At 35.8% G+C, this 24056-nt stretch overlaps 1 protein-coding gene across 1 annotated transcript in view; it reads right to left on the bottom strand.

Annotated features, from left to right (window-relative positions):
• Positions 1–10527: 10527 nt before the first annotated feature.
• The window catches only part of Dync1i1 (dynein cytoplasmic 1 intermediate chain 1), a 294624-nt gene continuing 281095 nt past the window's right edge, over positions 10528–24056 (bottom strand). Inside the window, exon 16 of the mRNA XM_027952799.2 lies at positions 10528–11452. Coding sequence (XP_027808600.1) covers positions 11342–11452 — 111 coding nt within the window. The 3' untranslated portion in view covers positions 10528–11341. The remainder of the gene's footprint in view (positions 11453–24056) is intronic.

The following is a 24056-nucleotide window of genomic DNA, read 5'->3' as shown; positions in this document are numbered from 1 at the left end:
CTGATCTACTCATTTGTGAGAAGAAACTAACTATCCGAGGTTTGGGAAGGAATCATTGGAAAGGAGAAAGAAGGAAAATTCTGGAACTTCCAGAAGGGAAATGATTTATATTCTCACCAGCCAGAGGGGGAGTCCATATAATATGTAGAACATCAAGTAGAATCTTCAGAAGAGTGTCATATTATGGGTACAGCCAAATGAGCCCTGCCGTAAGGGCTGCACTACCCTGAAAGCTTAAAGTAAGTCTCACAAGGACCTAGCTGTTTCCAACTAACTTAACTATTGGTCAGAACAAAGTTCAATACTACTTAAACGAATACAACGAAATCCCAGTGTACAAGATAATATTCACAATGCCCAAAGAAAAAATAGTAATGATTACCAATAATAAAATATAAACCATAACAAAGCAAAAACCTATCAGTATAAACAGACCCCAAAATAATAGTTGATGGAACCAGCAACAGGCAATTAGGAAAGCTCCTATAACTAATCCATACACTCAAAAAGGTAGGGGAAGCTGGGGTATAGATCAATGGGTGATCTAGGATGCATGAAAACAGAAAGAGACGGATACCTTCCCAACTCATTTTAGGAGTACAGTATTGCCAAATCAAATAAGATATTAAAATGAGAACAAAACAAAATTACAGACTGATGTCCTTTGCAGAGACAAATATTATTGAAAACATTTTTGCAATCTGAATGCAACAACATGTAAAAGGGGTGATCTATGATATCCCACTGGGTTCGTCACAGAAGCATAAGTCAACTGTAGTTTTCTTTCTTCTTTTTCATTTTTTTCTTTCTTTATCTCTTCCTTCTTTTTCCTAATGCATTAATTGACTAATGTGGGGCTGGGGTTGTGGCTCAGTAGTAGAGCGCTTGCCTGGCACATGTGAGGCACTGTGTTCAATCCTCAGCACCACATAAAAATACATAAATAAAGGTATTGTGTCTACCTAAAAAAAAAAAAACCCAACAAAATTAATGTTACAGCATAGTGGCACATCCTGTGGCTTGTGAGGTAAGGTAGGAATATCACAGTTTTGAGGGAAATCTGGGCAACTTACTAAGTCCCTGTCTCAAAAAAGAAAGAAGGAAAAAAGTAATAGGGTTGGTGATGCAGCCCTGGTTCAATCCTCAGTGTCAAAACAAACAAACAAAACCTAATTAATATCCTGATTTAAAAGATAAACCATGCCAGGCACAGTGGCACAAACCTATAATCCCAGTGACTCCAGAAGCCGAGGCAGGAGGATTGCATGTTCAAGGCCAGCCTCTGCAATTTAGCAAGACTCCATCTCAAGATAAAAATTAAAAGGGCTGGGGACAAAGTTCAATGGTACCATGCACCTGGGTTCAATCCCCAGTAACACACACACACAAAATTAAAAATAAATAAACCATGATTATCTGACCTAGATTCAGAAAGGACATTCAATGAAATTCAAACCAAAATATTCTCACTAACCAGGATGGAAAGGAAGTTTGAGCTGATAAAGTGTATCCACAAAAACTTATACCTTATGTCATATTTTCTGTAAAAGACTGGCTATTGTACCAATGCAGTAATATACAAAAAAGAAGCAAAATGCATGAAGATTGGGGAGAAAGCAAGCAGCAATAGAGAAGCAACTCTTCACACACAGAGGATCCTCCCTAAGGTTAAGCATTTGATTTATCATTAGAAAAACTGGAGGCCAGAAGGCAGTAGGATAGGATATTGGAAGTGTTGATTGAAAAAATAAAACCATCAATGAGAATGCCATGACTGATAAAATTATTCTTCAAAGACGAAGGAGAAATGACATTCCCAGATGAGCAAAACTTGAGTGTGTGATTAGCATACCCATCCAGTAACATGCTAAGGAGAGTCTTTTTAGGCTGAAATAAAAGGACACTAGAGAGAGACAACATGATAATAAAAGGGTCAATTTGTTAAGAACATTCATATCATCGCCTAAATATGGATGTATCTAGTAACAGAGATTCAAAAATCATAAATAAAAAATGGAGAGAAAGAAAGGATTAGGTAGACAAATTTACAACCGCAGTTTGGTATTTTAACATTGCTTTCTCAGTGATGGATTAAATATATAGAAAATATACAATATTTCTAGAACCACATACCAAACATCTGAGGAACTTATCCTTTTTAGTACACATGGAACGTTTACCAAGCTAAACCTTTTGCAAAACTATAGCACAAATCTTAAGAAATTTTAAAGGATTTGAAATACAGGGTATTTCTTATTCTGTGTGTTTTCTTACTAAGCAGAATCAAACTAGAAATAAAAATAGATATATCTGGGAAGTTTTCCAAATATTTGGAAATTAAACAACACTCCTTTAAAAAACCTAAAAGTCAAATAATACATCACAACGAATATTAGGAAATATATTAACAGAATGATAATGAAAACATAACATATTAAAATGTGTGGGATGCAGTAAAAGCATTATTAAGAAGAATTTCTTTAACCTCAAAGACTTATTTTAGGGGAAAATGTGTTTATAATCAATAGTATAGTCTCTATGAAGAAAAAAGAAGAGCAAATTTAACTCAAAGAAGAAAGAAAACATGAACAAATAATAGAAAAAAATCTACCAACTTCAAAAATTCATTCCAAGAACAGATGAATAAAATTGATAACTATCCCTAATGATAGCACAGCTTACCAGCATTAGGAAATAAAATTAAAATAGCTCTATAATTCTATTTACATTAAAAGGTAGGAGGAGGTACTATGGGCACCTTTACATTAATAAAATTGACAATTTAATTGAATGCATATCTTGAAAAGCAGAACTTATGAAAACAACTTACCAAAATGAAACCAAAACTAAATAGAAAACCTAAAGAGACTATTTTCATTCAATAAATGAATCTGTTAGCAAAAATGTCCCCACAAATAAAACTCCAGAGCCAGATGACCTCACTGGTGAATTCCATCAAACATTAAGGAGGAAATAATGTCAACATTATGCACTTTCAAAAAATACAAGGTGTCAGAACATTTCTCAACTCATCATATGAGCATAACATGTTACTAAAACCTGACAAAGACAGTAGAAGAATAGAAAATTGCAGAAACAATGATGGGAAGACCCTTAAGAAATCATGAGCACATAGAATCTAGCAATATATTAAAAAAATAATGCATATTGGTCAAATGAAGTTTATCCTAAGATAGCAAGGTTGAATTATCACTTTTAAAGAGTCAATGAGTATAATTTACATGATCAGAATAAAGGAGAAAAATTATATGATCATATCAATAGATACTGGAAAGAAGCACATGATAAAACTCAGTGCATACTTGATAAAGCCTCTCAACAATCTGAGAATAGAATAGAATGTCTTTCATTTGGTAATGGTGAAACATTGAAACTCTTGTATACTAGAAAGGTATGTCAGTTCTCATCTCTTCAACAACACTGAGCTGGAAGTCCCAGCTAGTACTACAGGGAGGGAGAGATGGAGATAGGAGAAAGAGGAAAAGAAAAACAGATAAAGATTGGGAAGAGGTTGGAGTTGTGGCTCAGCAGCAGTGTTTGCCTTGTATGTGTAAGGCTCTGGGTTCAATCCTCAGCACCACATAAGAATAAATAAATAAAATAAAGATTGGGAAGGAAGAAGTAAATGTTTTACTGTTCTCAGATGGCATAAATGTGTACATATAAACAATGGAATCTACAAAAACCTATAAATAATAAGTATATTTAGCAAGTTTGCAAAATAAAAGATCAACATCCCAAACAAACTTTACTTATACAAACAACACAAAAAATTTGGAAAATAAAATTTGAAAAAAATAATATTTATAGTAGAATAAAAGTATAGATTTTTTAAGTAAAAATAAGTCTTTAAAAAGATATCCACATATTGAAAACATTGGTGGACTTAAAGAAGAATCAGTAAATGAAAAGATATACTCTGCTCATGAATTGCAAGACTCAACATTTTTGAGATGTCTATTCTTCCAAATTTAAATATAGTTTTAATGAAATCTCAAAGTAAAAGCAATAGACTTTTTAAAAAGAATTAAACAATGATTCTAAAATTCATGTGCCAACACCAAAGACCTAGAAGAGATTTAAAAAATTTTTTTTTTCAGGATTAATAACAAAGTCATAGTACTTACAATACTAGATATCAAGACTTGATAAAAAGTTACTGTAGTCAAAACAATGTGATAAAGAAAGACAAGTTGGTCAATAAAATAGAATTGAGGATTCATTGGTATAGCTATACATATATGGTCAATTGGCTTTTTACCAAGGATGCTACTTTAATTTAATGAGTTAAAAGAAAATGATCTCTCCAATAAGTATTGCCAGATTACTGGATATCTGTAGATTAATCAGCCTTAACCACTACTTCATCCCATACACAAAAATTAATTTAAGATTCATCTTAGACTAAAATGAAATAGATAAAACAACAAAACATTCAGAAAAAAACACAAGGTAATATCTTTTTATTAATATATATATTTTTAGTTATAGGTGGACACAGTACCTTTATTTTATTTTTATGTGGTGCTAAGGATTGAACCCAGTGCCTCACACATACCAGGCGAGCGCTCTACCACGGAGCCACGCCCCACCCCTACAAAGTAGTATCTTTGTGAATTGTGGCAGGCAAAAATTGACTTGGAAGGATCATAACACTAACTGAAAAAGAGTAAAAAATTAGATTTCAACAAAATTGAAAATTTCTGCATATAAAAACATTCTATAAGAATGACCCATAAGAACAGGAAAAGCTGCTCAAAATCATTAGTCATCAAGATATATGAACTAAACCTGCAGCTAACTACCACTTTCTATTTAGCCAGATTGAATAAAATAAAAACCAACAATACCAAATTTCAGAGACACTGTGGACCACTTGAATGCTAATGTTTATTGGGAATGCAAAAAGGTACACAGCCACTCAGCAGAACTCTTTTGAAGTTTCTTTCTTTATTCTTTATTTTTAAAATTTATTTATTTATTTTGGTACTGGAGATTCTCTTTTTCTTTTAATTTTTGAGACAGGATGTCACTAAGTTGCTGAGGCTGGCCTCGAATCTTTGATCCTCCTACCCAAGTCACTGGGATTACAGGCGTGCACCACCACACCTGACTGTCTTTTGAAATTTCTGTATTAAACATTCTTTGAATATGACCCAGAAATCTACTCATAGTGTTTATCTAAGAAAACATTTGCCTCCAAAAAGAATTTGAGTTTTAATGAAGGTTCATATTGATATTAGACAAAAAGGCCTTAAAGTGGAAACAACACTAATGTTATCAGCTGGTTAATGAGTGAGTTGCAGCATAATTGTAAAATGGCATATTAATCTGCAATAAAAAGGAATATGTTACCGAAATATTCAGCACACAAATGAATGTAAAAAATATATCGAGCAAATGAGTGTCAATATAATTCAGATATAAAATAGGACACATGGAATGATTTTGCTCATGAGGTTCAGGCATGAAAGTCATGGCAGAAATCAGAACAGCTACTGGAAAGGGCCATGAGAGAATTTTCTGTGCTGACTAAAATGTTCTGTATCTTGTTTTATGTGATGGTTACGTGAGTATACAAAGTTGTTAAACTTGACCAGCAAACATTATTTGTGCATTTAGTGTATGTAAATCATATCCCACTAAAAATATAAAACATACTTTTTCTCATTTTAATTCTACCTATTATTTTTAATTCTCTACGTGCTTTTCCTGCTGGGGATCGTCAGAGGTTTTTAAGCTCATCTTCTGTTGTTTTCGTGGTTGGTACTGAAGTTTTAAACTACACCTTTTTCATATTGACATTGACCTTAGGCCTTCAGGCAGCTTGCTGCTTTCATAGATTAAAAAGTTAATTGAAAAATCAGTCAGAGGAATGACCTTCGTTATATTAAAGGGTGGAATTTTGAAATACATGCATGAAGATTCATAAACTCAATGCTTTCAGCATTCCAGATAGAAGAAACAATCAGTGCAGAGACCCTATGATTGGATGTGCTTGGTGTATCAAAGGAAGCGTGAGAAGACCCAGGTAGTTAAGATTAGAGAGCTAGGATACAAGATCAGAGAGGGAGTTAAGGTCAAATCATACTGGGACTGCAGACCATTAAAAAGGATTTGACTTTACTGCAAGCGATGTGAAAGGCACCTGCGTGTTTTGAGCAGAGGAATTCAGCGTCTAACAGCGTCACTCATAGTGACTCTATCCACAAGGGACTGGAAGAGTGAAAGGAGGAAGTATAGAGAGAGAGAGAGAGAGACCAGTGAGGAGGCTATCTCACAAGAACTACTAGACAGATGATGGTTTGGGCTAGCCTGGTAATAGGTGAATGTTTTCACTTCCAGCCATCTCTTCTCTCATGCAAAGTGGATGACTGGGATGCACAAGGCAAAGATCTGTTCACTGAGAAGACTGGGCCTCTTTACTGTCTTTTAAGCCACTCCTGAATGTGGGTATAATGTAGCCTTCATCCATTTTGAACTTTCACCACAAACTGAGCCAACCCATTTTTTAAAAAATTTTAAAATTTGTTTTAATTATACACGAAGGTAGAATGCACTTTGATACATCATATATAAATGGAGTATAATTTTTCACCAACCCATTTGTAAACCAAACTCTGACCTTTACCTCCTCTTTTGTCTGGTCATACAGAACCTGCCCTCTTCACATATAACCAATTTATACAAGCATGAGGGGGGTGCTAGTAAAATTCTGGTTAGTGGCATTTAGTGGGCTTCTGGACTATCTTGTCATGCAACTAATTCATCTCTCTGGTTCTGTTCAGATGTACCTCTCAAAATACAATTTCCATATTACCAAGGGGTTTCTTCTAGGTCTGCCCAATTTTGTCAGTTGGTGGTGCTGACATGACCAACTTATAATGGGCCATTTGAATGCGTGGTAATTTCATATCCTGTTGTGAGGGACCCCATTTCTACCAAGACCTAGTGAAAGGAGGGCTACTATTTTTGTTTTGGATGGCAAAGCCTTCCTCCCGAATCCAATAGGCCACTTGTAATTTCCATATTACATCTTTTCTCACCATTGACACTTCCAGTTCCATGGCACCCATTGGTTGCATTGTCCAAGCAATAAGAGCTCTTTGTGCTACAGTTTGGACTTACAGAAAATTCCTTTCCCATTCCCCCAAAGCTACAGCAGTAACCTTAGACATGGAAGGTGTTGACTCTAGAACCCAAGAAATCCTACGGGGTGCTGTTCTTTCTTCTGTGTTGAGAATTCTAACCTGAAGCAGTTTGACTTTGGAGGAGATAGCTCAGCATGCTCATAACCATTAGGGATGGTGGGATTCCAAAAAACTTCACTGAAATAACAACAGGTCCCTAAATCATCCTCAAATTCATTTTCCACTCTCTAGAGCACAAACGTCTTACCAAGATTTCTGGTGCATTAGGTAACTTTTGCTTATCCTACCTGATTACTGTGGTGCAACTGATGCATGCAGCAGTGTAATGTACTCTGAATGTGAGGTAGTTCAGAATTCTATGGCAGAAGAGGAGACATTGGCATATCCTTGAGGCAAAACTGAAAATGAATATTGTTCTTCCCATGTGAGTGCAAACGATTTCTTTTTACATAGTTGTCATGGAAAAGAATGTATTCGTCCATGGCCACAGACCATATACTAGAGAAACATTAATTTGTAAATTAATTATCCATCTATTCTAAGAATGATAGCACATCTGGAGAAGCAGCTGCAAACACAGATATTGCTTGGTACTCATCAGTTTCTGAAGGGCTAGACTGGTGTATTTAACTATATATATTCCAGGGACCACTACTCTACATCTTTTAGGTCCTTAGAGTGGCACTAATTTCTGCCATCCTCTTCCTCAGACCCTGAGATGTAATACTTTTTACTTTCTTTCTTCACCAGGGGAAGCAGTTTCAGAGATCTTCAAGTAGCCTTCCCTCCTGTGAGAGCTCTAGCCCCAAAGGCCGGGGAACTCCTGCAGTCATATCGATTTCAATTGGCCCCTCAAGGATTAGGGAAATGACCATCACTGAGTCTATCTACCCAGTGGGGCCATTGTGACCCCCAAACTTGTAACTGCTCCATTATATTACCTGGTCACCATAAGCCACCACTCCAGTAGAGTTTCAATGTGAACTCAGATTCCATATCCAATATAGAATTTGGGACTCATTGATATCTGGATTTTTCTCATCTACATTGTATGCTCACCTCAATAAATGGCCATAGCACCCTTTGGAGAAGGACTTGGGGGGGTCATCATAATACATATTTGCAATGGTGTCCTTCTTTCTAGCTACCTAGCTCCTCTCAGTCAATAGGTTCTAGCCTGAAATATTGTTCAGGTCTGGGTAATAAACACAGAATTCTGCCTTCAGCCTCCTGCTCCTTCAATCTTGTCTTCATGGTTTCCATGGCAGACATCAACACCCTTTTCACTGCATATTTTCCCCTAAGCATGCCATGTTTTATTAATTATTCCCACAACATCCTATGGGAAAAGCCTCCTTGGCTGCTCCTCTGACCTAGTTCCCCATTACAGTGATGGTGGCTTCCTGGCTTCTGCTTGTTAACTGCCATTACCATCCACTGTTACTCTGAGTTCCTTTTGTCCTCATGGATTTTAATAACTGTGTCACCTCCCATCAGCCCTGGCCTGCAGAGGAAACCACCACTCCCAGAGATGCTGAATAAGGAAGGAAAAAACTTTACACATAGTTTCAAATTACTGCACAGTTCTAAGAAAGTTTTAGCTGTGCTGACAGGGAATCCTTGGGCTAATGATACATCAGAGAAGTCTCATGTCTTCCTGGTACAGGCCCACTTAAATTTCCCTCTCACACTGCCGTAGCTGGAAGCCTGTGGGAGGAAGCATGGTCTTGGTCATGAAATTCATGGGGAGAGATTTCAGAATAAAGCAGTTTGAGTTGTTCATTTCATCTGCGCCATCAGCTGGGATGACTTCAATGGCTGTGAGCTGGATCGAGAGTGAGTGTGCCAAGTAAGCTGGAAGGAAGCTCTAAGTCTCCTTAAGCCTTGCCCTGTGCTGTTTATGTCCCTCACCGCTGCCTCAATTCACAGCCTAAATCCCCAAAGAAATGGTTTTTGGAGGCAGGGTCTTTGGGAGGGAATTGGTCATGGGGGTGGAGCCCCCATGAATGATATTTGTGCCCTTATAAGATATGAAAGATGATCTCTCTACTCATACAATGAGAAGATGCCGTTTGCAGTGCAAACCAGGAAGAAGGTCTTCACCAGTCACTGGATCTGCTGGTGCCTTGATATTGAACTTCCCCAGTTCCAGAACTGTGAGAAATAAATTTTGGTTGTTTAAGCGATGTCATCTAAGTCCCAACTGGCTAAGACATTCTGAAAACCACGTAGCATCACTTACCCCATGTCCTATCAGTTATACAAGGTCAGCCCCTGGTCAAGGTGGGATCTGAGGGGCAAAGCCTGAAGAAGCATCCTGGAGACTAGCTACCCAGTGGGATATAGAAGCACATAAAGGCTTGTCGCATTTCATGTGCCTCCTAAAAGTGACTCTGATCTTTGTACTTTTCGCAGGCTTCTCTCATTGAAATATCATTCAGAGTTTGGTCCACAGAGACAACTCACAGGCTTTGGATTTATTCTTAGGTATTTTAATATATATTTGAGAAATTTTATGCAACACTTTTCATTAGATTACTTTAAAACCTATTTTAGACACTTGCTTTTTAAAAAATACTTTTAGATGTAGATGGACACAATATCTTTAATTAATTAATTAATTATGTTATGTGGTGCTGAGGATTAAACCCTCACATGTGCCTCACATGTGCTAGGCAAGCGCTCTACCACTGAGCTATATAGTCCCAGCCTAGACACTCATTTTTTATCCACAAAATTTCATTTTTCGTTTATAAAGAATTTAAATATGTAGATGCTGTGAAGCACTTTGTGAAAAGTGTATCATAATTTTGAAAATAAAAGAAATTTTAGTTCAAGGAATCCCTACAAACAAAATATCAATGAAAACTTTCTTCCTAAAATGCTGAAACCCTGTCTTCAAATGTTTAGCCACTATTTAATTTTATTCTCTCTAGGCATGAAGTGACCTTTTGAAAACAAAAGTCATTTTTAGACATAATTCCTAGTTCAATAGTAATAAACATCATTTTCTAGTGTGAATTTTTTAAATAAGAGAAATGTGTGGAACATTTGGTATTAATCTTAACTCATCTTATTCCACTGTTTGAAATTGTCTTTGGACAAGGGTGACTTTGGTGATGGAGGCAAGGGAGAGCCTCCTCCAAAACCACACACATTCCCTCATAAAAGTAAAACTGGGAGTCTACGTTTATGACCAGCCAGGTCGGCTGCCTATAAACTCATGATCAATCTTTAACATGGCCCTAATGTATCATTCCCAACCCTTGTCACCAGAGAATTCAAGTCAGCCTTTCCCCAAGCCAAGGATTTACCCACACTGGTGCAGACCTGCTTTAGAACATTTTATTGGCAATACTGATGTCATATTTAGGAACCACAGACTTTTGTTGGACTGTATTAGTTTGAATGACAAGTATCAATGGTCAACTATATTTGAAATATTGTTAAAGTACCTAGAAATAATAGGCATTAAAATCCATTCCGTTCACTACAACAAACCTCTAAAGACTTCGTGTTTTCAGTGGAACTGGCATACTGTAATTGTTATTTGGAACTTAATGTAACCTCAACAGCAGCAGAGAGAATACAGTCCTCTCATTATGCACATGCTCTAGGATCGTTTATTTTAATGCTTTCAAATAAATATGTTCCATGCAGCACACTACAATAAATAAGGAGCAGCAATGTTCTTTTAGTAAATCCATTCATAATGTGAGTCACCATGTAAAACACCACATCTCAAGTCTTTGGCCCTGTACCATATCATGAGGCACACCACATCTGCACCCAATCATATCTGGCTTCATATGGATTTAATAGGACTATGCCAGAAGTGCATGTAAGCACAAATTTAACCAGAGGTTTCCAGCTATTAAATACAGCTACTAAGTAGTTAAAAGGCAACAACTAAACCCGTAAAGGTCCCTCACCCCCTTCATTTTTGAGACAGAAATATAAAGGTAGAAATGCTCTGGTGAATTTCAGGTCAGTGGAAATCATGGTGGGATACATTTGGAATACTTGGAGCAAAGCTGGCACAATATGGCACCCAGAATATCACGGCAATACTGATACTGAATGGACACGGATACAGTACAATGGGCTTGACTGCAGATGCTGAACTCTCTAGCAGGGGAAACGGATGCGCTGAAGCCGGCTCAAACCCACTAGGCAGATAACTCAACAGCGCCTTCCTCCTCGCTATCAGCTCTGTTAGCACGAATCTCCACCAGGGTCCTGGCGAATCGAGTCCATTCATCATTGTGGGGAACTGCCAGCTGCAAAGCAAATCAATGAAGAAACGATGAATAAGATATCTTTACATCTGCAAGCCTAGATGCCCGAGTGGCGGCTCCTCCTAAAGCAGACATTTCCCTTGGAATGTAAAGGAAACCAAATATTCTTTTTCTTTGAATCAAGTGGCAACTGAAGTGTTGCTCTTAACCTAACATGAGAGAATAATGTCACTCTTAGAAGCAAAATCACTCATGGAATTTATCGAACTTTTAAAAACTTACATTAACTATACAATTACAGCAGCCCCATTAAAGCATTTTTAGTAATGAAACTTCTTCATAAGAAGGTCAGACTTGGATTGAACCGAGCAAATGAAAAATGCATTATTAACCAAGATTTCGCAATAACTGTGGTCTTTTCTTTCTAGTCAATGCTATTGATCTTTTTCTTAATGTGTTAATATACATGGCAAAAGAATAGCTTACAATATACACAGAAATTTTTCTGCTTTGATGTATTTTTATGCTGTTGGGTGTTTCCAGCAAGACTTAATTTAATGGTAACTATGAATAATTGTATTACAAACCAGCATTTACCAGGAGTTCTGTTTTAAGTACTTTACATATATTAACTCGTTTCTCACAGCAATCCTAGGGATAATAATTTTACCCTACAAATGTAGAGTAAGATAGCTGATTTTATAAGAGGAAGAAATTGAGGCACAGAAAGATTAAATAATTTTAGCAAGATTGCATATTTAGCAAATATCGTGCCAGTGCATTATGGTTCCAGTATCTGGATCTTAGCCATTATGCTATACTGATTTGCCAAAAAGGCAGATTTAGAAAATTTCCCCAATAATATCTTCTACTGTGTATAATTCAGTGAGGAGAGAATTAAACACCCTCCCCCCCAATGAAAAGTGAACATATGAAGTTTTAACAGATAATGATTTCTCTACATAACTTCCAAAACCAAATTGCTTAAAGATATCAGGCAAGTGTTTGCAATAGAAAAGAAAATTATTTGAAGATGAAAAATAGAATTGAGTAGAAGTCTGAAGGATTTCATATAGAATAAAATTGATTTGGACATTATAGTCATTTTCTTGGAGTTTTACTCTCTAAGATGGTATAATCAATCCATCTACATACCTGTATCACACATGCTATCCATATATTCCATAAACATTAAAAACATATTCACTGCAATCAACATCCATTTTTAAAAATTAAAAAAAGAAAATAAATCTGAACATTTTGATCACTTCTACAGCTGGAAAATTACCCACTACACAGAGACAGATGATTGGAACTTTAAGTTTTTATTAGAAGGAGTTATATTCTCAGATACTATCTGTCCAAGGAAACTTACTGGAGAGTGGTGATGTTGTTATCTAAAGTATGTCCTTAAATTAGTGTTCTAGTATGGAGGTTAAATGTTTTTAAGAATATTATTCTGTAAATGATATACAGGTGGGGAAGTAAGTTCTTGGACCTATTCTGAGAAATTCTATACCAACAAGAACTCTCATTTATATTCACATGAATAAAGTTTTGAATAATTAAATACTTCTCTAGGTATTGAAATGAATTTAAATTTCTTTTCAGCAATGACAGAAATTTACAATAGTATTAAATGACATGGTTAACCTGTTTGCATGTTCCATTTCCCCCACTTTGAGTTCTTTTTGTATGTTTCACTATTCTTCATTTTTTTCTTCAATTTTAAATAATACTGCACTGCAGAAATGAAGCCCCCCAAATAAAAGACAGAAAAGAGCTAACCCAAAGCACAAGCAGCCAAGGGTTGATCTTATATTGACATGAAAGAATAGACCCACCATTTCTTTTCCCTCCTCCAACACCCGACCAAGCCTTACAAGAAAGAAAAAAACCTAAGGAGAGACAAAAGTCCCATAATAACACATTTGTAACCTTTTCTCATAAAAGGTAAGAAGAAAGCAAAAGCTAAGGTACCTCAGATTTTCATATAGTTTTAAATATTAAGGAAAATGTATAATATTAACTGATACACGTAGCATAAAGAGCTGAGTTTGGTTCCCAAATATGAAATTGTATTACTGGTTAACAAGCAAGAAGTTTAAATTAACATACGATACCCTGTGCAATGTTTTGCCCATAGCAAGGTATAGAAATTATATCCTGAAACAAGAAAATGGCTAAATGTGTTTATATAGTTTCATGTAGTAGTAAGGGCTGGACTATTAAGAAATAACCCTAGTAAAGATTATGAAACACTGAGGCTTGAATATGTGTCCAGATACGTTATGGGACAGAACTGAAAACCATTTACGCTAGATAAAAGTGCACATCTAACTTCTCAAGAGTAAACATTATCAAATTTAAATATTTCTGTTTAACAAAATAACAACAATGACAACAAAATACAAAAATAACCCAGAAATCAAACTATAATTTGGCCTTTTCCACTGGGGCAAGACTGACACTATTCTACTAACAAATCCCTTTAAAATGCAGATTCATTGGGATGGGGATGTGGCTCAAGCGGTAACACACTAGTCTGGCATGTGCAGGGCACTGGGTTTGATCCTCAGCACCACATAAAAATAAAATAAAGATGTTGTGTCCACAGAAAACTAAAAAATAAATATTAAAAAATTCTCTCTCTCTCTTTAAAAAAATGCAGATTCATTATCACAAACATTTTCACAGTATTCAAACATGTCTTCTTTTTGATTTGCTAAAGTTTCATGTAGCTTGTCAGTATATTAATAGCTCATTTTTCTAAGCAAATTTGTGTTGCCAAGTCTTTTCCTCTCTAGAACATCATAAACTTCACAAAAAAATGTTAGTTCACACATATCCAATTCTAGAATGGAACATGAAGAAAACACACTTGCTTCTAGAAACTTGGAATACATTTACTACCTCATCCGATTATGCTTTTTCATTTAGTTGACTATAAAAATAACCCAAGATGATTGTAATGTTAAATTTAGAAGGCGAACTGCAGACTTCCCCATTTTTAGAATTAAATATCACCATCAGGAAGCACTTTAAGTATAATCATAGCTTGAATGTGTGAATGTGCATTCACAGCCTGTTTCCACACTCAGAGTAATAATTTTTGGCATTTGAATTACTTGTAGGTAAGGCCAAACAGGTGTCCTGACACACAAGAAGGCCATTCTTGTCACTTTACATCTATGACTGTGAAGGGAATCTGTTTGGACAGGACTGTCCTCCCCTTGGCAATTCTTCCTGCCTGGTACTCTCTGGTTAGAAAAGGTGAGGAAGAGGCTCAAGGGCATAAATGCACTTGAAACTTTCCCTAGGAGGCTTTTAATCCAATAGCACCTTACTCATCAAATAGGAAAAACCTTTGTTCATGTTAAAGAATGAGACTGCTCTTGTGTCCTAGATAGCACACAAATATATTCAATACTCAATCAGCATTGATTAAGCAACAGTTGTATGCCAGGCAGTGTCAGAAGTAAAGACACAGCAGTAAATCTTTTCAGAATATGATAACTAGGAAACACAAGCAAAAACTCTGATGTTCTTGTAGATCAAAATGTGTAAATACTGGCATAGTTTTTTGTTTTTTTTTTTAAGATTATCCAATGCTCAGAAAATGAATTGCCTAAAATGTGCCTTCCTATAGTAACCACTGCAACATTTCCTGATATCCGTTGTGTACCAAGTAGCGGGGAGGGAAATGGCATGCTAATCTCACTGTTTCAGCCTCTCTCCGAGTTTCTATTAAAGCATGAAAATCTAAATCTAGAGCATCCAAGCATGGCTATGGATTTTCCCCACCGAACATCATAATTCAGAATAATTTCTAAACAATTTACATTTGTGATAGAAAAAATATTCACAAGTTTCTGAGGGTGATGAATAATTTCAATCAATTAAAAATAGATGTGAAGTGATGGGAGGAAAATGACCCACAGTTAAATCAAAGAAACGCCATTAAAGAAAACGAACTTAGAAAAATCGTCCAACATTGTTCTGAGTCAAAGTGGATCTGGAAACATTTTTTTGCCTTCAGATTCATCTGCTAAAGTCACATCAGAGGTCGGGGATGACTCATAGTTTCCCACTGCTTCTTAGAACAGAGTTCACCAACAGCCAGTCCACCCCCTGTTAGATGACTCTTTTCTAATGTTTTTTCTTTTTCCTTTTTGCTAAATGTATAAAGCATTTTAATGCCAAAAGCATTCAGGGATCTGCTTCCTGAGATAATAAAATCTTAGCTCTAAGAGCGACCATCTTTTATAGATATGGTATGACCCTATTTTTTACAGCCAAGGGAATGAAGGCCAAGGGTAGTTACTGAGGTAGCAATTTGGCCATAAGGAGGCAGCAAAATGAACCTCAGATTTGGACAGGAGACCTGAGTCCTGCTCTCATCTTGGTGGCTGGCAATGGTCAAGCACTTAACCTCTCAATGCCTCAATTGTAAAATGGGGATGATGACGTCTGGCCATTTATCAACAGAGATGTGAGAGGACGAGAAAGGTAATCTAAGTGAAGAACTGCTACGAGGCCAGCATGCAAGAGTCAGGCACTCTTTTTCTTTAAACTGTCACTCAGATGAAACGGGTTCCTGAAAAGGATCTGCATGGATCATGCATATCAGTTCTACAACATTTTTTTCTGGCTTAATTTTTTTTCTTTCTTTAACAATTAATTCTGATTGTGATGGGGATGTTAAGGAAAAGGGTACGGGACCTGTCTTTAACAGGTGGAAAAGGGAAGTCGAGGGATCTAGGTGGTCTGATTCAGGCCACATAACTTTCACATATTTGTGTGGGGCAATCAAGGACCTCACCCTTTGAGAACGGCCAGCATTCCAGGGCAGAATGGCAGGCAGGTAATGAATTTCAAGACACCTGCTAAAAGACTCTAAGGACTTTATTTAACCTTCTAAGAGTCTTGGGAGACAAAAGGTTGAAAATAAAAAGCAAAAATACAGAAATCGTGTAAAAAAATTTCATGAAAATGGACCACATTAGCTGCTCCCCTCTCCTAGTACTTGTGAGGTTGCATCATGGATCTGTACTCACCTCTCCCACTGAGGGACCTCTGGATGTCTCCCGCCCCCACCCCCTCCTGCGACAAATCTGTCAGGCCACTGGGTGTCATGCCTGGGCTTCTTGGGTACCTAACAGGGGGCACAGAATATGTAATAACTAGATTTTGAGAACTGTATCAGGGTGGACTTTTTCCACCTTAGATAGCAATCAGATCATTTCTCTCTCTCTCTCTCTCTCTCTTTTTTTTTTTTTTTTTACCAGTTTTGCAACTTATTTTCTGTGTTTCCTCAGGAAATATCACTGATCTTCACTGCCTCACTTGTGTGAAAGGAATTATAAGACCTATTTTCTACCACTGTTTTGAACATCAGATAAGACAAACAAACAAACAAAAAACTCCCAGTAAGCTTAACACAAAATGCTCAATAAGTTTAGCACAGCGCTTGGCAGATGATAAACTCTAAATAAATGATATTGTTTTCTTATTTTTCCTTCTTAATATTTATTCTCCTCCCATTTGTTTTCTTTTTTTTCTGGCTCCTCTCCCTCTTTACTTTCTCCCATTTTCTTCTTTCACTTATGTAGAGTTGCATTTTTTAAAAAGAAAATTTCCCTTATGTTTTACTACATTTTAGTTCTTAAAAACTCATACAGGGGCTGGGGTTGGGGCTCAGTGGTAGAGCATTTGCCTAGCATGTGTGAGGACCTGGGTTCAAATCTCAGTACCACAATAAATAAGTAAAATAAAGGTCCATCAACAACTAAACAAACAAACAAATAACAACAAAAAAAACCTCATACAGATGATTTCTTAGTCATTCTTTTAATAATAGCTAACTTTCATGAGATAGGTACAGGGAAAGAGTTTTTTTTTTTTTCCAGATCACAAGAGAAATTCTGCCAGTTAATTAAAATATAAATATTCTTTTTAAGTATAAACACACACGCTCATATCTATACATATATTTTATTTTTCACATATGATCAATACATCCTAATCTAGCTATTTCTTTGTTATGGCACTTCCTACAGCAGGATTCTATGTTTCATTCACCTCAAGTTATAAGGCTTGGTAACAGCTGAACATGTTGTTATAAAAAATGAAGTGACTTTTTGTAACCAGGGTTAAACACACAGATACCATTCACATCTTTCTTTATTAGAACTTGGCTAACCATTTTAAACAGTCCCTCAGTCAAACTTCCCTTGTTTTTTAGTAATTGTTGAGAGTTTATAGTACCTAGCAGCTGATTTTAAATTGCTTCAGTATCTGCAGTAACTCCTACCAGCCCTATGCATATTTTTTATGGTAAAAATATCTGGCTTAGGCATTGGTTAGTTTAAAGTAGGTAATTTCAAGAAATCTTGGATAATTAAGACATTAGAAAAGTATTCAGTAATTTCAGTTTGGTTTCTCAGATACATTAACCATGGCAAACAAATTAAGTGAATAGGACTCTAGGTTTTGAGATAAATATTCCATGGATATGCGGTTCATCGGCATCTTTGTAATCTTTCAATTAAATGAATTCATTTTAAAAAAAAGTCTGGGGGACTATTATGCTGAGCATTGATTCTGAACAGATACATAACAAATCCATCTTCTGTGTTAACCTAAACATTCAAGTTTTCTGTTAAAAAGATATCTTACAAATTACCTTTTCACTCTAATACCTATTCTCTTTTAATGCATTTATAGAGACGGTGGAAGCGTTGTGTCAGTTCCCACCGAACGACTGTTAAACCCTTTTGAGCTCTAAAAGCTTTATAAAAAGTACAATTATTAATGTCACCCAAATTCAGGAGACTGTTGATTTACTGATACACAAATGCACGCCTGTGTTCAGAGGAAGCCTGTATTTTTTAGGACAATTCCCTTTGCCACACACACAGATGGGAGCAAAGTGGGAGGTAATAAGCGATGAAACAGCCGCAGGAACGGCCAAGCATCCCGGCCTCCCATAAATACAGCTCCACTGTATTTAACTCTCCGGAGAGTCTAGCATCACTGTTAACAATGGATGAAACCACCGACCAGAATCCTGAGCCAGAACGCAGTATACAGAGGGCGTAAATGTACTACAGGGTTCCACCACAAAAAGATATACTATGTGGTAACTTAGTATTTAGAGCAGTTTCAGAGAAGTAGAGAAAGCAAGAGTCACACAAGTTTCTGCTCTGCAGAGGCTGCCATTTCCAGTTGATAGGTTAAAATTTCGGGGAAAACTCAGGAGTGCTCTAATTTATTACACCCCAATGGTATCTGACTATTCTTGAATTTGTTTTCATGTGAAAATTCCACCTAAGGGAACCCTCATAGACTCATGAAGCTTGAGACCCCTCTGCCAAAAGTCTCTTCCCTGTGTCTTTAAATGAGCAATTTATTTTTACTGCATGATTCTTAGAATAACACTTTTAAAAAAAAATCCATTACCACCTAATTACGGTAAGAAATGAAAGTAGGACATAAAAGACAAAGTAAATAGTAAAAAAGTATGGGTCTATATCAATTTCAATAACCCAGTAAATAGCCAAGGAAATTAATACTTTAAACACTACCTTAAGAAATTAACATTTAAACATACACTTCATGTTAAAATTTAGCAATCTAAAAAGCCTGTCAAAATTCCGGCGTTTTTACCTGTGAAGAGAGAGGAAAAAAAAAAAAAGCTAAGAAGAAGAAGAAAGAGCTAATTTGCTGAGACTTAAAAGATATCTCTGTTCATATTTTTTAAGCATAATTATTTTTTTCCCTATCACTTGGCATAATTCATTTCTTGGTTCAAAAGATGAAGAAAACACGAAAAACAGTGGCTGAGGAGCAACGATGGAAAAGAAACTTTCTAAACTTCAATTACCCCTTTTCCCATAGCACAAAAGATCAAGAAAATGGCAGGAAAAAGAAAAAGCATGTGCTACTCAAGGCGATCTGTCCTATTAGCTGACTAACCATCTCTCCGTTCCTTTCTTGATATTATTAACTATAGGTTTTCTAGTAAATTCCTAGCAACCACTGCATCTAAGCAGTTTTGACAAAAAGAAGGCTTATTGCTAAACACCTTAAAAACATTTACCAAGGTAATAAAAGAAATGTCATTCCCTCCTACTGAATGTTTGGGCATAAAAGAGGTATTTTTATAATGCAGTTCATGATTTACCATATCTATAGTGTCCAAAAAAAGCACAATGAAAAGGAAGCATTTTTTCCAGTGGTTTGACAACTGTTTGAATCAACTGTTATGCTTTCATTGCTCTAGTGGCCAATTGCTCACTTTTAAAAGCACAGGAGGGGAGGGAGACTGGGATAAAGACTGAGGAGGAAGGATAAGTACCCTTTTCAAAATATATTTTCTAAATATGCTTTTTTTGTGTGCAAATGTAGTTAAATGAATTTTCCCCTGTCCCTCAATCTATAGTGAACTTGGAGACTGCATTCTGAATGCTTCAAACAATTAAACTTTCGCTTCATTTTCTCCCAAATTGTCACCTGTGAATCATTCATTCTCCCATCAAATATTTACTGAGTGCCTATTATGTGCCAAGCACTGTGTTTGACGATGTTAGCCTCTTCTGACACTTTGCATGCTTTTTTTTTTTGGTGGTTTTGTTGGGTATTTTGAACCCAGGGCCTTGTGCATGCAAGGCAAGCACTCTACCAACTGAGCTATATTCCCAGCCCACACTTTACATGCTTCTGTGGATGCCTCATTCCAAAGGTGAGAATAACCATCCATGCATGTGACTGCCAAAGCAGGGTTACCAACATGAGTAGTCAAAGTGGTCCTTTCTCTTTATAATACTAGAAGGCATTTGCCTTCCATCTGAGAAAACTTATTTCTGGGACCAATAAAAACAAAAGATTGAATCTAACTAAATATTGAAAAACAACTAGCTGGTAAGCAGGAGAAAGGGCCACGGAGTAATTTTATCTACCCAGTAGCTTCAAAGTAAAAGGCAAAATTTCTTCTACGATGTTAGAAGCTTGCATTTTCCTTAAACAATAAATAATTGATGTTTTAAAATTTAAAAGATGTTCTGATACCTGACATTTTCAAAGATTCGTGTAAACTTTCCTTGAAAGCCAAATGTAATGATTCATTCACTATCTCACTTAGCAATCCAATCTACATGGCATATAAATATTTATACATAAACACAAATAAGAACACAATTAATTTCATATTATAATTTAAATATGCTAATAGCAGCACACAAATACTTGTAAAAAATAATTGATGATCCCTTTCTATACAGACCAGTGTTTAGTTTAGATCCACACATGATTGGACAACTTTATACTGGGCCTTCTAAGCTGTGATTTGAGGCTACTGTTCTAAGAGGCAATTTTTCAAGATAAAATTTAGCAGTTTTGAAATTCTAAAACCAAACACAATTTTGTCAGCCATTAAAAAAATTAACACTATAATTAATGACTGCTTCAGAATCCAAACTGCTATTGAAAATGACAGTTTGAAACCACAGAAGAATCATAAAGATGATTAATTATACAACTGATTCTTGTTTCAGTAGGTTTATATTCATAGGCCATTTATCACCAAAACGAGAATATATGAATTTCAGTGAATATTGCAAATTACTATACACACATTAATTGGTTTTTACAAAATTAGATATTAGGGCTTTCTTTTCATTTAATCAACCACCTCATAAAAGTTGTAAGTATTTTTATATCAATTCAGAAAAAAATTTGCTTGAAAAAGTATTAATCCTTTACGTCCATTTTCATAAACTAATGCTATTTGAATAAGCACACTATTTATATAATAATTAGTCTAATCATGGTCTTTTACACGTATCATTATCAAAATGAAAGCCACTGCTACTACATTCACTATAAGATGAGTAATTATAACATTAATTGGAATTAATAGCACCTTTTCTTTTCTTTTTAAAATTAAGCACTTTTCCCAGGAGAAATCAAGTTAATACTAAAATTACAATCATACATTTTACCACAATTATTTTTTTCAAACATATGTAATTTATTATGACAAAGTACTGAATTAATACATTATTTCAAAATGGCTGATTTCATATAATTATATTTATTAGGACCCCAAATCTGCCCATACAAATATGCTTTTGTGCTCTGTGACTTAACTGCTCAGCATTGTGGCCATAACACTAACAATCAGATAAAAATCTGAAAAATCCAGTGGAAATCCCGACTTTTTGTTTCTGAATTATAAAATATCTAGATACTATTGACAGAACTGGGTATTTTGATATTCTGCTTTTATATGGACATTTCACATCATGGAAGAATTTATGCCTATCTTTTCCTTCCAGAGAAGGAAAGCCAAAGGAAATAATTAGCATCCGCTAAAGAAACTAATATTGTTTCTCCATCAAAGAATAAGCCAGTACTTACAAAGACCTTCGAGAAACTAGCAAGTTCCTGCCCTGCTCCCTTAATGAGAAAAACCAGTGCCTGGGTTGTCATAACTGGACGTGGTTGAGACCAGCTCTGCTCTCTTCTGGAGGCTGCCAAAGCTCAGCCAGGCTGGCAGGTTCATTTTGATCAGGGGATAACAGCCTCCAGAAATCACAATAACTGGCTGATTTCAAATGCAGTTCTTTTTTCATTAAGGGATTTTTGTTTGAATGAATCCCCAAATCTCAGTTTAACTTCCTATTTTGTGTTCTGCATACCCTCTTCCCAAGGAAGATGGTTATTTATATTAAAGTCCCAGTCTTCTTATGAGAATAGACCGGGGTCTCCTGCTCTGTTGGAAAATATGAAGTAGTTCCACAAAGCAAACAATTACTGCTTAAGTGTAATCCACTTAAAATCCATAAATGTGTTGTATTTATTTTATGTCACTCAGACCCTTTCTAACTCCCAGTGCTTGCAGTTTATCAGATGTTACTACACTGAACTGCTATTAGAAGTGCAAGAGAAACGGTACATGGAATCACTTTCTTTTTCTTCTTATTCTTGCTGGCTGTGAAAACTGTTGGGGGCCCTTTTTAATAGTCCTTATATACAACACCTTGACCGTCATTCTAAAGTACATCACACAGGCTGTTTTTCTGTTGGGATTCCAAATAGACTTTTAAGTCTAATTATTCACTTCAGCTTTAAAATATATTAAAATGGATATTTAAAATCACAGTTTATTTTTTTTAGCAGTAAAATATGACATCTCGTATTCACCTGCGTTTTTCCTTTCGGGAAAAATTGTCAAGGTATTTAAATATCTGAATGAATATCAAATGAATTGTATTTATTGAAATTTGTAATGCAATGACTGGTATTCTTTCAGCCTCTAAACAATCAGATCAAACAAGCTGTTTGTAATGCTACCAAAGTTAAGAATTTAAATTTAAAAATTCATACATGTTTTATTTGGTAATTAGCCAATGGAATACCAAATAAAGCAAGGGTGATAAAGTTTATCCATCTCGCAAATCACCATTTTTAAGTTATCAATTTATTTTTCAAATCCTACTCTAAGCTGAAAATTATTTTGGAATTTTATCATTTGACTACCATAAAAATATAATCAGGGATTTGAAAGCTACATGTATTTATAACAACTGAAAACAAAATCTTCCCTGGAAGAGGTTAATGGAAAAAGAAATAATAGGAGGTGGAAGATAAACTGCTTCTTTCAAAACTGGAGCTGCAAACAGCATTCTAACTAATTCAGATAAGCAGCAAACATAGTTGTTAGGGGATATTTATGACAGCCGCATCTGTGTGACAGCACTGAAGCATTAACAATGGCAGCGGGCTTTCTATAAAACACATCTGCAAGAAAGACAGGTAGATAGGCTGACTATCAATCATCAGGACACGTGAATAATTCTATACTCACTGGCCCATGCGCTGTTAAGACCAGCTTCGTATATACAGAAAATCTTGCTATTCAGTAAAAGGGCCATGGCAGTGAGTAATTTTTATTTTCACTTCTTTAAAATATGTGTGTTCACACATCATTGGGGAGAAAAAAAAAATCCAACAATGATTAAGAGCTCTTTATGTGTTCTAACACACCCAATGTTTTCAGGTTATACTTGGAGTTAATCTATGACTTGTTGTCTTCCTCATATTTCATTAATTGAATGGGACCCCAAACTTGTGGCATCCCCATAGTTTAGGGATTTCTCAAAATTTAATCAAGGGCTAGGCTCAGTTTTAAAATTTTAGATTTCAGAACTGTTTATTTGTAGCTTTTCAAAGCACAAATAGAATAAAAACTACAGCCAAATAATAAGAAGGGGTCTCTTCTGTCTTTGGTTGGATTTGCATAACTTCAATTTTTGCTAATGGGAGTTAAGCACCTGTTCTGCAAAGAAAATAGACCCCTATCTGTGAAAATAAATGTGTACGGTATATTTTCCAGATACAATGCTGAAATCAAACAACCAAAAATATGTGCTGTATAAACATAGCATCACGTGGCCTACCTGAAAACATGGCTGTTTTATATTTTACTTCCTGATTCATAGGCCCTGAGATATTACTAATGTCTTTGACATTTAGATCTAACAAAAAAGAAAAAAAAAAGGTGAGTGGGCGGGGGATGGACAAACCCAATCCGGTGATTTCAGTGAACTCATATACAATACTCTGTTTACCCCCTCAGAAGCTC

The sequence above is a fragment of the Marmota flaviventris genome, chromosome 1 (genome assembly GCF_047511675.1).
Source record: "Marmota flaviventris isolate mMarFla1 chromosome 1, mMarFla1.hap1, whole genome shotgun sequence".
In the NCBI taxonomy this organism is placed as follows: domain Eukaryota; kingdom Metazoa; phylum Chordata; class Mammalia; order Rodentia; family Sciuridae; genus Marmota; species Marmota flaviventris.
Note: the sequence above shows the minus strand (reverse complement) of the source record. Positions and strands in the feature narration are given on the sequence as shown.